The following is an 18,324-nucleotide window of genomic DNA, read 5'->3' as shown; positions in this document are numbered from 1 at the left end:
AATAGTGGTTCAAATGGCAAATTTAATGTTATTTATATATATGTGTTTGCGTGTATATGTGTGTGTGTGTATTTACCATAATAAAAAAGTGAAAAAGTGCAGAGGCAATCAATTCTTTAAAAAATATAAATCTGATCAAGTTCTTCTCATGCTTAGAATTCTTCAGTTTTCCTACTGCATTCAAGACAGTTTTCAGATTCTTCAGTTCAGCAGATCTTTCATGACTCAGTTCATGTTTATCTCTCAACTCTCATAGCTCACCTCCCTCTAAGTGCACCCTCTGCTCTATGGTGACAACCACTCATTTCCTGATCAGGAGTATGCAACTACATACCTGTATGCCTGCACGGTTGTTCTTTCCACCTAAAATATCTTTTCCACTCCTGTTCTGTAGACTCACTTCTTCTCTTCTGTTTTTAAATGTATTTTTATAGAGATAGGGTCTCACTCTGTCACCCAGGCTGGAATGCAGTGGCGTGACCATAGCTCACTGCAGCCTCGAACTTCTGGGCTCAAGCGATCTTCCCACCTCTGCCTCCCAAAGTGCTAGGATTACAGGCATGAGCTATCATACCTGGCTGTAGACTTATTTCTATTTTTCATTTAAAACTTAGCTTAAGTCAACTTTTCCAGGAAGCATTTAAATCTTACTTAAATGCCTAACTTTATTTGCTGACATAGTACCCAGGGTCTCTATTATAGCAGTTATGATGATGTAAAATAATTGTTTGTATCTTTTCCACTTGCACAAGTTTCCTGTACCTTTGTGTCTCTATCTCTCCTAGTCTACTGACTGTCACATAGTAGCAACCCAATAAATGTTTAATGACTACATTCCACAGATTCATCAAAGACCCTTTTAAAGAACCAGCTCTCCAGCCAGGTGCGGTGGCTCATGCCTATAATCCCAGCACTTTGGGAGGCCGAGGCAGGTGGATCATGAAGTTGAGATTGAGACCATCCTGGCCAACATGGTGAAACCCCATCTCTACTAAAAATACAAAAATTAGCCGGGCGTGGTGGCGGGCACATGTAGTCCCAGTTACTCGGGAGGCTGAGGCAGGAGAATCACTTGAACCCAGGAGGCGGACGTTGCAGTGAGCCGAGATTGCGCCACTGCACTCCAGCCTGGCGACAGAGTGAGACTCTGTCTCCAAAAAAAAAAAAAAAAAAAGAACAACAACAACAAAAAACCAGCTCTCCATTCAAAACTAACAGTGCCACAGAAAGGGTGGACATTCTCACATATTCTTCGTTTTTAAAAATATCCAGCACTCTGAGGCTACGTGAGTGAAATCAGCCTCACCTATTGACTGGCTTTCCTGCACTGAGTCCTGGGGAAGGACACTATATAGTCAGCACCACGTACTTTGACATCCATAATTTCATTAAAGGGAACAGAGACTGGTAGGATAAAGGAAGGATTGGGGCAGAAAGGAGAAGCTCTGGGATAGATGATGAGCAAATCAGCGGGACATGTATTACGTTTTCACTGCCACTCTATGCCCTCTTCAAGTAGGGGCGGGAGTATGTCAAAAACGGTCCAGGACTTACCTGCTGCCACTGGAGGCTGATATTTCTATCCTTGTTGAAAGAAGATAGGTAAGGGGATTCTCAGAAATCTTTTCCACCACTTTTTCTGTCATGATTCCTGACCTGGAAGGAAGGAGGCCTTGGGTCACCCCCTACCCAGATGTTCTGGGAATGGACAGCAAGCCTGTCCTCAAGTGGAGAAAGCAGCCCACTCTGTCCAGCTACCCAGTGACAGGAAGCTGGGTGAAGTGAAGAAAATACCACATCTGGAATCAGGCATTCTAACAAGCTGTGTGATGCTGGGCAAACTGCTTGACATTTCTGAGTTCTAGCTTCTTCCTCTTCTAAAATGTGAGTAGTTACCTAAATAATCTTCAGTGTTGCTTGCTGACAAAAAAAATGTCGGTACTGTCAGTACTTTGCATGTTTCTTACATTTTTGCTAGCACTGACCCCACTTTCCATTTCACCCCCAAACCACTGCAAGGTCTCATCTGTGCCCCGCCATGTGGCACGAAGCTGGGCTACCTCTATATTCACTGTTCCCACTTCAATTGCTGAAATCATATTTAGACACTGAGAAAGAACAGTGGTGCTTATGATTCTGAAGAATAAGGAAGCAAATAAAAAGAACTAACAGTCACTTTTAGCTCAAGTTAAGTGGGGGCTATTGACTGATAATTTAGGATGGAAAACAGCTAGAGAGTCTAAAAAGACTGTCACTTCATCAACTATAGTTTTCAGAAGCATCCATGTTAATGGAAGAGACTAAGGGAACAGAGACAACCAAAAACAGTAGAAAACCTTCCAATCCTTTATATGTGGCGTGGGAAGTGCTTTAGTATTTACTCTACTGTCTTGGGAACTGAAGCTAAATTATAAAGTGTATTGGGAAGAACTGAGTTAAAAAGAGCTAGCATGTGCCCACTGTGTAAGTGAAGAGCTGAATATCATCCCCCAACAACAACAAAAAAGAGCCAGGATGTTTTATTATGTCCTTATCTTGACCTCCAACTCCCAACTCAGGATTTTTCCCTTCATTCATGATGGAGAACTGTCATCAACTCTCACATTTATGTAAAGTACCAGCCTATGATGAGTTGCTCTAGACGGCTATCTTTATTTTTCCTTAATGTTTTCTAAATTTTATACCTATTTATTTAGAGATGGGGTCTTGCTGGTCTCAAACATCTGGGCTCAAATGAACCTACCTCAGCCTCCCGCGTAGCTAGTACTGCAGGCGTGTGCCACTGTACCTGGCTTGCCCTGATGTTTTCACCATATAAACTCCAGCTTTGGGGAAGTCATTAAAGAATATTTAGGACTGAAGCTGCAGGGGTAACAAAAATAAATAAGGAGACAGTGGGTATTCTTACCATTGACTTTATTATCAATTTGACTTAATAAATATGGAAAGCACGAGTTTTATATGATTAAACTGACCACAGATAACCAAGGGTTGGTTATTCTATACATGATGAGTAAGGTGAGAAGTAGTCATTATTATTTTAAGTCAAACATCCAAGGTGTTCTCCTCATGTTTATAAGGATTTCAGTAAGGAAGGCAAGTATCTTGCCATGACCATAAACATTAACCAAATAAAACTCATGTTCCTATGTCTCTTTCAGACTCTAGCTGACCCTCCTAGATACCTTTCTTCAGAGCTGGATGGAAAAGTTCCAAGTCAGTCATTGACAAAGGTAGCAGTTGGGTAGATAAGTACTCTCCTGTCTCCAAATGTTACCATGAACTTGGAAATAATTAAAGATTTTAAAAGGAATATTTTCCTCTTCTCCCTAGAGTCAAAGCTCTCACTGGGTTAGAGGAACAAATTCACTTACTGGGATGGGTCTGAATCACTTGCTTTGCGTTTTCGTGGAAACTCTGTCATGTGTGAGCTGAAGGACCCCATAGCTGTTGGTCCTGTCCTTGGACTCACGCGGCTGGAAACCACAGGAGCAGTGCGCTGGTTCTCCTCTCTCAACACTTTACCTACGGGCAGCAGAGTACAAGACATTTATTTTAAGCATTAACTTTAACTTTGTACATATCCATATCACACATTTTAAATGACTTCTATCTTGATATTTAAAAAATACCAGCTAAGGCCAGGCGCGGTGGCTCATGCCTGTAATCCCAGCACTTTGTGAGGCTGAGGCGGGTGGATCACCTGAGGTCAGGAGATAAAGACCAGTCTGCCCAACACAGCGAAACGCCATCGCTATTAACGTACAAAAATGAGCCAGGCGCAATGTGGGCATCTGTAATCCCAGCTACTCAGGTGGCTGAGGCAGGAGAATCCCTTGAACCTGGGAGGTAGAGGTTGCAGTGAGCTGAGATCATGCTACTGTACTCTAGCCTGGGCAACAGAGCAAGACTCTGTCTCAAAAAAAATGTATATATATATAAAATATATATACACACACACATTGTATCTATATATACACACTATATATATACACACACATATTATATATATATCAGCCAAAACCAACATAATATAGAATGAAAGACTAATTGTGTATACTCAAGTATTAATTAAATAAGCATTTCTAGGTTCATGCTTTTAAGGCTTTCCTCCTATATTGTAAAAGAAATTTGAATATGGTAGAAAACGCAGAAAACACAGAAAAATAGAAAGGAAGCGGGAAAAACCATTTTTCCACCAATGTTACATCAATTAATGTTACAATGCTTTTGAGATACTTCTTCCTAGAATTTTTTTCTGTAGTTATCATTAAGGTAATTGAAATCATACAGTATACAGTAGTCCCCTCTTATCTGCAGTTTGCTTTCTATGGTTTCAGTTATGCACAACTTTGGTCTGAAAATATTAAGTGGAAAATTCCAGAAATAAATCATTCATAAGTTATCAATTGCACATGGTTCTGAGTAGCATGATGAAATCTCACACCACAGTCATCCCTCTATCTAGCATATCCACGCTGTATATGTCACCTGCCCGCGAGTTGCTTAGTGGCTGGCTAGGTTATTAGAGCCACTGTTGCAGTACCACAATGCTGGTGTTCAAAGAACCCTTATTTTGCTTAATAGTGGCCCCAAAGCACAAGAGAAATGATTCTGGCACATTGTTATAATTGTTCTATTTTATTATTAATTATTGTAGTTAATCTCTTACTATGCTAAATTTATAAATTGAACTTTTATCATAGGTATGTATGTGTAGGAAAAATTCATATATGTAGAGGTTGGTATTATCTGCAGTTTCAGGCATCCACTGGGGAGTCTCAGAACATATCCCCCATGGGTAAGAGGGACCGACTGTAGTCAGATTTATGCATCATTGTGACATAATAACTTTCCAGTTTTATTATAAATTCTTTATAAATGACTCTAATGGATGTATAATACATTATCACGTAGCTATGTCCAGTTATTTAACCACTCTCCTATTGTTAGAACTGACATTTAATTTTATTTTATTTCCCAGTACAAATATGTATTTTGGTACATAAAGCTTTTTATCTACTTCTGGTTATTTTGGACAGTATCCCAGAAATGGGTTAACAGGGTCAAGAGACACCAATATTTTTAACTCTGAATTGCTAAGTGTGATTTTAAAAAATTCTTTTTGTCTCAAGTGAGGTTTATTAAATGTTTTACAAAATATAAAAATCAGAATCACTGAACCAAAATAACCTATAGTCTAAATTTGAGCCTCTGCAATTAACTATATTTCCACATTAATATGCATATAAAAAGTTTAAGGTAATTTGTACCCAATAACACAGATTGAAAATATGTAACAATATTTACAAGGAGAATGTAATAAGTCTACAATAATAGTGGAAGATTTTTAACACATCTTTGACAGTAACTGATAGATCAAGTAGTAAAAATAATGATATAGAAGATTTATCTAGCACGATCGGCAAGCTTCATTCATATAACACACATATATGGAGCACTATGCCTAGCAGCTTGAAACACCAGTGTTCATTGGTTTTGGCCAACTATGGAGCATTTATAAAGACTGACAATATACTGGACCAAAAATCAGTCTCAAAGATTTTGACAAATTGATACCACACATAAAATATTTTCTGACTTCAGTGTAATTGTGTTGAAAGTCAGTAACAAAAAGATAACCAGAAAATCCCTATATCTTTGTAAATCAAGAATCCCACAAATAATTTATGGGATAAGAGGAAATTCAAATGTAAAATGACAAAATATTTGCAATTAAATATTAATAAAATGTCATACACAAAAATGTGTAGAGATGCATAAGCATTACTTAGAGTGAAATTTTAACAATGTTTAAAAAAAGAAAAATTGAAATTTAATAAGTAAATAATTTAAGAAATCAGAAAAAGATCAGTAAAATAAATCCAAAGAACTAGAAGAAAGAAAATCATAAAAATAAGACCAGAAATAATGAAATAGAATATAAACATATAAGAGTGTAGATCAAAAAAGCTAAACAAAGTTTCTTTCAAATGATTGGAAGCTCTAACAACTTTATGGCAAGATTTTTCAAAGAAAAAAATGTACAAAAAAATAAAAAATTTGGGGTCATAATTTACATGCACAAGAAATTTAAAAGATAATAAAATATCATTAAAAATCATGCTAAATATTAAAAAATTTAGATGGAGCATTTTCTATAGAATTTTAACTTACCTATATTGAAACAAAGAGAAATAAAAACCCGAATATTCCTATATCCTTCCTTACACAAACTATTCCACTATATGAAAAAAGAGGGACTACCTTGACCCTCAACTTTTCTTTGTCAAGGAGGCTTACATAATTTTGATATGAAAACCTGACAATGACAGTACAAAAGGAAAATTACAGGCCAATCTCATTCACAAACAAAAATCCAAAAATCTTAATAAAACATTATCAAACAAAATTCAGAAATGTGTAAAAATAACCATCCATCATGACTAAGATAGTTTCATCTTAGGGATGCAGAAGTACCTTCATATTAGTAACTAATGAATATAATTTACTACAATAACAAATAAATGAAAAACTATACATCATCTCAGTAAATGTAGAAATACTAATGAAGAAATATTGAAAGTGTTCTTTTTAAGATCAGAAACAAGAACACCCTTACTTAATTCTATATTAGAAGAGCTCACAGTAGGGTAAGGCAAGAAAAAGAAAAATGAAATATAAAATTAAGAAATAAAATTGTTTTGCTCTTATTGAGAAATGATATAATTGACTACATAGAAAATTCAAAATAATCAATATATAAATCATTAAAGTTAGAGGATATAGCAAGTTGGCTGTATATAAATCAATATGTAAAAATCAATTGCCTTTCTATTCAAAGTAACAAATGGTAAGAAAATGATATTTAAAAGATAGAATTTATAATAATCTCAAAAATACAGACTATCTAAAGAATAAATCTAATAAATGTATAAGGTCTTTATGGAAAAAACTAAAACTTTATTTAAAATATTTTGAAAGATCCAAATTAATGGAAAGATATGCCAGGCTTTTGAATTGGAGGCTTCAATATACTAAAGATGTAAATTATCCTAAAATAGATGTGCAATTCCTCTCAAAATACTTAATTTTTTGGTGGAACCTCTCAAGTGGAATATACTTGTATATGCAAACTATATACAGAAGAACAATGGGTCCTGAATAACCAAGGAAAAGGTGGGAACACTGGCCCTATCAGATATCAAGACTGGTAAAGACACAGTAATTAAGACAGTGTAGTACTGGCATGAGGATAGATAGATGAATGGAAGAGAACAAAAAGCCCAGACATGTAATACGGATATCTGCTAAATATCAAAGGTGGTATTTCAGATCAATGTGGGAGAAAAAAATCACTTTTTAGTAAATGGTCTGGGATCAATTGGTTTTCTCTATGGAAAAGATGAAACCGGACTCCCTGTGTTACACCAAATACAAAAACAAATTCAGTTGAATTTGAACCTAAATGTAAAAAACAAAAACAGAATAGAGAAACTTTTGCTATGGTTTGAGTGTTTGTGTTCCTCCAAAATTCATGTGGAAACTTAATTCCCAGTTCAACAATACTAAAAGGTGGAGCCACTAGGAGGTGATTAGGTCATGCACACTCCACCCTCATAGATGGGATTAGTGCCACCGTAAAAGGGCTGAGAGGACAAGTTTGTCCCTTCCATTCCTTTGCCTCTTCTGCCAAGTGAGGATGCAGCAAGAAGATACCATCGTAGAAGCAGAAGGAGCAGCCCTCACCAGACAGTGAACTTGCCCGTGCCTTGATCTTGGACTTCCCAGCCTCTAGAATTGTCAGAAATAACAACTGGTTGTTTATAAATTACCCAGCCTAAGGTGTTTTGTTATAACAGCAGCAATGGACTAAGACAACTCTAAAGGAGGGAGAGTATTTTTATTTCATAGAAAGAAATTCCCAAGACATAAAATGTAAAAACAATAAAGGAAAAGATTGTTAAATGTGACAATCTTTAAGTTAATGTTGATCAAAAGACACTACAAAGAGAATGAAACCACAAGCTACAAACTAGGAAAAGATATTTGTTAGACATATAAACAACAAAGGGTTAGTATTCAGATTATATAAAGAATGGCTTTGAATCAATAAGAAAAAGACCAATGACTCAATAGAAAACTGGATAAAATACTTGAATAGGCATTCATAAAAGAAATTCTGGTTGTCAACACATGGATGAAAGATACTCAATCTCATTGGTAACCAGGAAAATCCTAAGGAAACTGTAATGATATACTAATATATGATGGCTACAATTGAAAAATTTGATGATATCAAGTGTTGGTGAGGACGTGGAGCAATGGAAAGGCTCATGCTCTGCTGGCAGGAATGTAAGTTGCTACAGCCACTTTGGAAACCAGTTTTACATTACCTAATAAAGGTGAACACATATCTAATATATGACTTGGCATTGCCCTCCTAGGCATATGGAAAAACTCTTACTGTGTATTAGCTGACAGGTGTATAAGAAATGCATTAGCAACATTGCTTGTAATTGAACAACAACCACAAAAACCTGAGAAAACTGGAAACTTTAAATTTTCATCAGTAAAATGGGTACATTGCTTAGTTACTGAATGGAATACTAACAGCAGCAAAAATGAATGAAGCCCAGCTATACTCAACATGAATGAATTAAATAACATAATGCTGGCCAGGTGCAGTGGCTCATGCCTGTAATTCCAGTATGAAGACTTGGAAGGCCAAGGTAAGAGGACCACGTAAGGCCTGAAGTTTGAGACCAGTCTGGGCAACATAGCGAGATGCTGTCTCTACAAAAAAATTTTAAAACTAGCCAAGCACGGTGGTGCGTACATATAGTCCTAGCTACTCAGGAGGCTGAGGTGGGAGGATTGCCTGAGTCCAGGAGTTGAGGGTTACAGTGAGTGTGCTGCACTCCAGCCTGGGTGACAGAGTGAGACCCTGTCTTCTAAAACAAACAACAATGACAACAACAACAATGAAAAACCATAATGCTGAGGGCAAAAAAGTCACTGTCAAAAACACATTGCATGTTTTTAAAAATTTATATAAAGTTCAAAAACAACTAAAAAAAAAAAGTAAAACTAATCAATTTTAGGAATACCTGGGTTTTTTCAGAGCTTTTTTGTTTGTTTGTTTGTTCGTTTGTGTATACAGATATCTCCCTATACAGAAAGCAAGGGGCTAGTTAAGACAAAAGTCAGAACAGTGGTTCTCTTCGGGAAAAGAAAGGGGGGTGTGACCATGAAGGACACACAGGGACTTCTAAGGAATTCATGTTCTACCTCTTTCACAGATCAATGTCTTATCTTTCTTCTTTAAACAACACATATTATTTTTACCACCTTCACAGGAATAATAGATCTCATGATAAAGAAGTGGGGAGAATAATTTTACCAGTGACCATGGCGCACTTGGGAATTAAGTTTCCAGTCTGCAACATCCCAAGACTTACTTCTAGGCCTGGATTCTCTAAATGGGACCAGTTCAGGATCACCACATAACACATGAGATCAAATACGGCTTCAGCTTCTAGACTTCATTCTACTGGATTTTGAATGACAGATTACCATCTGTCTCTACAGAAAAGTGCAGGGAATTTATTTCATCAAATGACAAATCAAAAGGAAAAATTCACTCCCGTTAAACCACAGCATACTCTGGAATATATAATACCAGACCCCCAACCACTCCCCCTACTTCCAACACACACTCTGCAAGCACATTCTTTCCCTCACATAAGTTCAGAGACAGAAATAAAATGAAGATTTTTTTTTTTTTTTTTTTTTGCCTCCCATTCTGGGAAGCATGATCTTCACATGTTTCTATTCTACTTCCTTATTAACCTTTAAACAAAAAATGTGAATTATCTCCAGGCAGGCAGAATAGTCTTCTCTCGACAAAATAAAAACCTGAAGCTTTAAAGGTCTTTATGTTCTTTAATGGGTGGGGCGTACTGCCTTATAATTAGCTATGTTCCATTGACTCTGACTATGTCAGTAGAAGTATATTAAAAACAGAGGGCTTTCTGTAAGCAAAAGGAAAATATGGGTTAGTGAGACTAGTTAGTTTTAGCTGAAAGGATCTGTTCTTTGGAAATAATCTCCATGATGCAGATTCTTATTTTTGTTAGTAGGTGACTCATAATTTAAGGAGTAAAAATTTCATTTTTAACTTTCCAGTTTGCTTGACTTTGTGCCTCCACATATACATCTGCAGAAGATGAGACCATGTGTTAGGAATTGAAGTTCAGCCCTGCTTTTATATAACTCATTGTGGAGGTATATGATTTAATGTTTTGATATTGTCTTTCCTCGCCAAACTGAGCGACTTCTCAGTGGTGAATGTAATATGTGTTCTTTAACACTCAACAAAATAATACAGAATTTAAGTTAAGTGAAGATATTGTGATTGCCTTTTTACAAAGAAAGTTTGTGATTTTACTTAAAATGAGATGAGCATTAAATCTCACTCCGCTCCACGTCTGTCTTCCTGGTGATGATAATCCATCTTGCAATATTTCAAAGGTCTACTATTTAGTATCAATTCCTCAAGGAGGAAAATAAACTATGGGAAATGAGCAGCTGTTTGGAAGTCATAACCGAGGGAAGCCAAGTAGCCACTTGATTTAGGCTCATAGTTACAAAGGGGTTCAAATTTGGAATCTGGCATTGTGGTTGAAAGAGAATACACATTGCATATACGCACCTATGCACACACACATTCACAGAAGCCATGGCAGTTCGGGAAAATTTTTCAATTTTCATAAAACTTTAAAACTTTTGTTCCATTACCTACTTTCATGGCCAATAGTGTGCTATATCTTAAAATTTGCGTACATTTTCATTATCTTGTAAATAACTTTGGGTTAAAAATAATTTATTCTGTGTAAATGTTTAAATTACTTCCTTGAGAAATCAAAGTGGCCTTTTTAACTTCTGAGAGTCCAAACCCAGAAAATCTTTGTGGTCCCATCTACCCACTACTTTGTTAGTACTGGTTTTTTTTTTTTTTTTTTTTGGACAAATCACTTAACATAACCAACCCTGTTTGTTTAAGATGGAGGAAATTTCCCACAAACCACATTTGTTTGTTTCAAACAAAAAATGTACATGAAATCTGTTTGAAACAAATTTTTTTGTTTCAAACAAAAAAATGTACATGAAATCTGTTTGAAAACCAGAAGCTTACTGATGCTAATTAAGTAACCAGCCCAGCAAAAACGTGTGGACATTGTTGGTGAGCCAATGTAGATGCCTCAGGTGTCAGTTAGGTAAACAACATTGAGTTAATGTTGTTGCTTTATTTTTAATTATAAAGCTGTTAACCTTTTTATCTTGAAATAAATGCAGGTTGGCAAAGGTAGTGTAAAGAATTCCCATACACCCTTCAATAATATTCCCCAAATGATAATGTTGGTCTTAACCCCAGCATAATCATCAAGATCAGGAAATTAACACTGACATACAATTATTATCTAATTTACAGACCTTATACAAATTTTGTCAATTGTCCTAATGTCCTTTGCTGGTCCAGGATCACACAATGCATTTAGCACCTGCCACCTGTCCTTTGTTTCCTTTCCTCTGTAATGGTTCCTCAGGCTTCTTTTGTCTTTCTTGAGACTTTTGAAGGGTACTGGGAAGTTATTTTCTAGAATGTCCTCCAGCTTAAGTTTGTCTGATATTCCCTCATGACTAAATTTAGATTGTGCACATTTGTCAAGAATACCAGAAAAAAGATGCTGTGCCCTTCTCAGTGCTAAATTCTTTCTCTTTTACATTTTACTGCTGCTAGTACTTTTTTTAAAATAGGGTCTCACTCTGTCACCCAGGCTGGAGTGCAGCAGCACAATCTCAGCTCACTGCAACCTCTGCCTCCTGGGCTCAATTCATCCTCACATTGGATACAGTATATACTGCTCGGATGATGGGTGCACCAAGATTTCAGAAATTACCACTGAAGAACTTATTATTCGGGTAACCAAACACCACCTGTTCCCCCAAACCCTATGGAAATAAAAAATAAATGCTTATGTAATGTTTAGTTTTAAAAAGGAGGACGAAAGACTATGGAAAAACAACAAAAATAATGCCATCTGCAAGGGTGAGAAAACACACACACAATGAAATGTTTCTAGGAGTTTCATCTCAGTAGCCAAAGGATTTTTCTCTTTTCTGCTTTCCTATATTGTTCCAAACTTTTCTAAGTATCACGTCTTACTTTTTGTAAGACATACACGCAACTTAGAGAAAAGAAGGCATGTGGACTATCGGGGGATAGCAAGATCAGTATGGCTGGCCACAATGTAAAACTGATGTGAGATCAAGCTTGAAAGGTAGATTGCACTAGTTCATGGAGGGCCTTGGATGTAACACCGAGGGGTCTGAGTTTTACCTCCAGGTAGCAGGAAGCTAATGTAGTTACCGAGGACTGCCTCAGCCCTATTCACTACTGAGGCCAATCCTCACCAAGGCAGGGGGAACATTTACGATGTTCTCCCTCCTAGCAAATCAGTTCTGGAATTAGTCTTCCTAGCAAAAGCTACAACTTTCATCATAATGCATTCCATCTTTGCCTAAACAGAATGGCCTCTCATCTATTTATTTCTGTAATAAAGACTGTACTCCAAGCTGTATAACTGAAAACCTCTCTATCTTGGTTGGAGAAATATGGCTCTGCTGCTAAGCCTGGACAGAGAAGGCCAAAAATCATTTCAGGCAGGGGCCAGGAGCCCAAAATATCACATCTCAGATACGATATTAAAACATCACAGAAGGATTTGATTCTTCTGGCCTTGGCCTCAGAAGTAGCAAGATGTCTAAAAGGGAAGTACTGAGGATGGTTCTTAAGATTAAATCATCTTAGGGGAGTGAAGGCTCGCATATGGTGAGAAAGGAACCCAGGTGGAAGTCCCTGGGACAAAGCATAACTGTCTCAGACTCCAAAAACTAAAATGTATTTAGGCTCATTTTCTGTGAATTTTTATTTTAAGACTGTTAGTTTCCGTGAATTCCAAATAATAAAGGGGAAACCACACAATCCTAGATTCCAAGGACACACAGCTCGGCTGGCATGTGATTTTGTCCATGATCACATAACAGCTGGAGAACTGAAGCAGAGAAAATAAATGTTTTGGGTTGCCCAAGGCCAGCAACTTCCCAGGGAAGTATGTAGAAGTTCAAAAAGATAAACAGGTAAGTGGTGTCTATCACATCACAGTTAAATGGTGCATCACAGATCACAGGCTGGGCAGGAAAGCAAGAGACACACAGAAGGAGCCAAAAAAGGAAATGGGAAGTGGATGGAGTGCTTGGAAATAACATTAGGATGACAAAGAAATTTGGTGCCAGTGGGAGAGCCATAAAAATATGAAACCGTGGTTTGCAGTGAGAAATTCAGACTTGGGGATTCAGAGGTGAAGAATTTCCAGCTGATTAAAGGTCTATGGAGCACTGTTTGCAGTGAAGTGAGGACAGAGTGTGTTAAAAAAGAGAAGATCCATGTTGCCTAGTGTAACATGAGGGGATGGGGAGGAGAGGAAATGTCTCTAAGAATATGATGCAGCAGCACCCTGAGGGTCAGCAGAAGACTAAGCAGAAGCAGGTGTAAGAGGAGAGTGCAATAAACAGAAAACCAAAATGAAGACAATAAATGACAGTGAGGAATAACGTCTGGAAATGGCAATAAGGCTCAAATAAAAGAGGTCAACCTCACTTCCTACTGCTGAAATACACAAGACAGTGATTTGTTTCCACAATGTCTCTTTAGTTAATTCCTTAAAATTTGGGCTGACCATATTACTACTAATCTAGTAATTACTGAATTATAAAACCGATCATTTGTTGAGCTGGCAAAGGTGCCTTACAGAAGGGGAAGGGGTGAGAAGACATCCTTATAATTTCATACATTTCTAGTAGGAAGGAAAACTGGTACAGGTTGAATATCCCTTAACTGAAATGTTTAGAAGTGTGTCAGAATTTGGATTTTGTTTGGATTTTGGAATATCTGCAGATACCCAGTAAGATACCAAGTGTAAATACGGAAGTCACTTATGTTTCATATACACTTTATACACAAAACATGAAGGTAATTTCACACAATATTTTAAGTAATTTTTGCATAAAACAAGGTTTTGACTTTTTTTTTTTAAATCTCATTTAGGTTTAACGGATATATGTGCAGGTTTGTTATATGTGTAAACTGCATGTTGCTGGGGTTTGGTATACAAATTATTTCATTACCCAGGTAGGGAGCACAGTGCCCAATAGGTAATTTTTTAACCCTCACCCTTCCTCCCACCTTCTACCTTCAGAAAGTAGGCCCCGACGTCTATTGTTCCCCTTGTTGTGTCTGTGTGTACTCAGTGTTTAGCTCCCACTAACAAGTGAGAACATACAGTTTTTGGTTTTCTGTTCCTCTGTTAATTTGCCTAGGATAATAACCTCCAGCTCCACCCATGTTGCTGCAAAGGGCATGACTGCATTCTTTTTACGGCTGTGTAGCATTCCCTGGTGTGTATGTACCACATTTTTTGTCCAGTCCACCACTGATGAGCATCTAGGTTGATTCCCTGTATTTGCTATTGTGAACAGTATTACAATGAACATTTGAATGCATGTGTCTTTTTGGTAGAACAATTTATATTCCTTTGGGTGTATACCTAGAATTGGGATTGCTGGGTCAGATGGTAGTTCTGTTTTAAGTTCTTTGAGAAACCTCCAAACCGCTTTCCACAGTGGCTGAACTAATTTACATTCCCATAGGCAGTGTGTAAGTGTTCACTTTTCTCCACAACCTTGCCAACATCTGTTACTTTCTGACTTTTTAATAATAGCCATTCTGACTTTCATAAGATGGTATCTCATTGTGGTTTTGATTTGCATTTCTGTAATGATTCATGATGGTGAGCATTTTTTCATGTTTGTTGGCTGCATGTATGTCTTCTTTTGAGAAGTGTCTGTTTATGTCCTTTGCCTATTTTTAAAATATGGTTGTTTTATGCTGGTTAAGTTCCTTATAGATTCTGGATATTTGACCTTCTTTGGATGCAACATTTTCAAATATTTTCTCCCATTCTCTAGGCTGTTTATTCTTTTAATACTTCCTTTTGCTGTGTAGAAACTCTTTAGTTTAATTAGGTCCCACTTATCTATTTTTGTTTTTGTTGCAATTGCGTTTGGAAACTACATTATGAAATCTTTGCCAAGGCCTACATCCAGAATGGTATTTTCTAGGTTTTCTTCTAGGCTTTTTTTTTATAGTTTTAGGTTTTACATTTAAGTCTTTAATGCACCGTGAGTTGATTTTTGTATCTGGTGAAAGGAAGCGGTCCACTTTCAATGTTCTGCATATAGCCAGCCAGTTATCCTAGCACAGTTTATTGAATATGGACTTCTTTCCCCACTGTTTGTAATTGTCAGCTTTGTCGAAGATCAGATGGTTATAGGTGTACGGCTTTACTTCTGGGTTCTCTAACCTGTTCCATTGGTCTATGTCTGCTTTTGTACCAGTCTCATGCTGTTTTGGTTACTGTTGCCTTGTATAGTTTGAAGTCGGGTAGTGTGATGTTTCTGGCTTTGTTCTTTTTGCTTAGGATTGCTCTGACTGTTCGGGTTTTTTGGTTCCATATTAATTTTGGGATAGTTTTGTTCTAATTATGTGAAAAATAACATTGGTAGCTTGATTGAAATAGCACTGAATCTGTAAACCACCTTGGGCAGTATGGCCATTTTAACAATATCGATTCTTCCTATCCATGAGCATGGAATGTTTTTCCATTTGTTTGTGTCATCTCTGACTTCTTTGAGCAGTGTTTTGTAATTCTCTTTGTATAGATGTTTCACCTCCCTGGTTAGTTGTATTCCTAGGTATTAATGGCTATTGTGAATGAGATTGCACTCTTGATTTGGTGCTCAGCTTAGCAGCATGAAAATGCTACTGATTTTTTTACAATTATTTTGTATCCTGAAACTTTACTGAAGTTATTTATCAGCTTAGGAGCCTTTTAGCAGAATCTTCAGGGTTTTCCATATAGACAATCATATTGTCAGCGAGAGAGATAATTTGACTTATTTTCCTATTTCCTATTTGGATGCCTTTTATTTCTTTCTCTTGCCTGACTGCTCTGGCTAGAACTCCCAGGACTATGTTGAACAGGAGTGGTGAGCGTGGGCATCCTTGCCTTGTTCCAGTTCTCAGGGTGAATGCTTCCAGGTTTTGCCTATTCAGTATGATGTTGGCTGCGGGTCTGTCATAGATGGCTCTTATTATTTTGAGGTATGTTCCTTCGATGCCTAGTTTATTGACGTTGACTTCATTTTAACCACAACCTGTCACATGAGGTCAGGTGTGGAATTTTCCACTTGTGGTGTCATGCCAGTACTCAAAAAGTTGAGGATTTTCTGGCACTTCAGATTTTGGATTTTCAGATTAGGGATGCTCATCGTATATAATGTTTCCAGAAGGCAATTTGAAAAATTACATCAAGGGGCACAAACACATGCTGTTCTTCGATTTAGCAATTCGATTTCTTTGAACTTATCCTAAAATTACTAAAGACATACATAAAGACTTTTGTACAAAGAAATTAATAAAAATACTTCAGCAGCATAAACCTGAAAACAAATCTAACAGCTTTAACAAGGGAACGGCTAAAAAATTAGGGTGCAATTATCTGATGGAGTCCTCTGCTGTCTTTAAATACAATGTTTTCAAATTACTTATGAAATAGCAAATGCTTTAAAAATATTAAATTTTGTACGGTATCTTGTTCACTTTAGTTTTACAATATAATGTATTAGTAGAAATTTGAGATAAAGTAGGGTCAATCAATCAGGAGACATTTATTGCCACTGAAAAGACAGACTGTTACTCGCCATTCCCACATGGAATGGGCATGCCACAACACTGAAGGTGCCACAGGGGAAGCACTGGGTCAGTCAGAGGAACAGAGAGAACTGAGGGCAAGAGTCTTGATTCTGGTTTCTGAAGGAACAGGTGAGGCAGGCTAAGCAAGCTTGGAATTGGCTACTTTGAATAATTTCAGCAGACTCTGGGGAACAGGGGCTGTCCCTACATAGGGATCTGGTATCTGGCCCTGGGGTGATTAGATTAGGTGGATAGTAGCCGAGACTGTATGAGCTCAATAAAGAGATGGTTGGGTAGTGGGCTCTGGACTGGTTTATATTTGAAAAGCGCATTCAAGGGCAAATTGTTTACTATCTCTAGGTATTGGCTAATCCCAGGAGGGACAGTTCCTCCAAAGTCAGCAAATCCCAGATATCAAAGCATCAGAATACAGAAAATAAAAGACATGGTTAAGCCATTTCTATTTTTCTTAATTTACCTTTTCCTTTTCTATAACTAACACATATTACTTTTTTAATTCAGAAAAATAAGGCCAGGTGCCAGGGGCTCATGCCTGTAATCCAAGCACTTTGGGAGGCCAGGACAGGAGGATTGCTTGAGCCCAGGAGTTTGAGACCATTCTGGGCAACATAGTGAGACTCCATCTCTACAAAAAACAAATAGTTAGCTGGGTGTGGTGGCACACACCTGTAGTCCCAGCTACTTGGCAGGCTGAGGCAGGAGGATCCCTTGAGCATAGGAGGATGAGGCTGAAGTGAGCCAGGTTCATGCCACTGCACTCCAGCCTGAGTGACAGAGCAAGACCCTGTCTCAAAAAAAAAAAAAAAAAAAAAAAAAAGGAGGCTGGGTGTGGTGGCTCATGCATATATATTTTAGAGCATGTTTAAGGTAAGATGTGGATTTGCTTGTATTGCTCATACTGGACTGTGTACTAAAGATGGCCTTAAAATCAGCAGGTGCCCTGGATCTCTTGCACAGTACATACTAAGGTTGGTTCTTCCTAGCTGATCCTAAGGGCATGGCACTCAGGATAAAACACAAACCAACTGCATGGGTGTGAACATCAGAAAAATGATGTTTATGTTTTAACCTTAGAATATATTCAAACCAGTTTTCCAGTTTGCAGTACAACCTGATTGAAAGGATATGATTAAAAAAAAAAAAAAAGCTAGCTTATTCTCCTAAATGGATGGCCACCTGGTGAGTGGTACTTGTCCGCTGTGGTCCTATAATGTCCTGCAGATCAATTAGTAAATATTCCTCAAGCACCTACCGTGAACAAGATGCTGAGCCGAGGGCTGGAGATACGACGGTGACAAAAGAGACTGATCCTTCATGGAACTCAAAAATCTAACACATCCTCCTGTGTATCCTGGAGTTCTAACAGGTATTAATCAAAGGCTCTGAATGCCTCTGGTGGTATGGGCAAATGCAGGAGAAGGCCAAAA

The 18,324-nt window shown here is 37.5% G+C and overlaps 1 protein-coding gene across 6 annotated transcripts in view; it reads right to left on the bottom strand.

Moving 5' to 3' along the window:
* Positions 1-18,324, bottom strand: part of ARNTL2 (aryl hydrocarbon receptor nuclear translocator like 2) — a 69,329-nt gene that overhangs the window by 36,588 nt on the left and 14,417 nt on the right. For 3 of the 6 annotated variants that reach the window (XM_009180428.4, XM_031650365.1, XM_003906145.5), the window contains exons 2-3: positions 3,375-3,525; positions 1,555-1,656 (exon numbers count right to left, since the gene is read on the bottom strand). In XM_009180428.4, the coding sequence (XP_009178692.3) occupies positions 1,555-1,656; positions 3,375-3,525 (253 nt within the window). Of the gene's footprint in view, positions 1-1,554; positions 1,657-2,743; positions 2,863-3,374; positions 3,526-18,324 lie in introns of those variants that run through there. The other 3 variants (XM_009180429.3, XM_009180430.3, XM_003906141.5) reach the window with 3 other exon arrangements.

Source organism: Papio anubis, chromosome 9 (assembly GCF_008728515.1).
Source record: "Papio anubis isolate 15944 chromosome 9, Panubis1.0, whole genome shotgun sequence".
Taxonomy (NCBI): domain Eukaryota; kingdom Metazoa; phylum Chordata; class Mammalia; order Primates; family Cercopithecidae; genus Papio; species Papio anubis.
The sequence above is the reverse complement of the archived record's forward strand: the minus strand, read 5'-3'. Positions and strand labels throughout refer to the sequence as shown.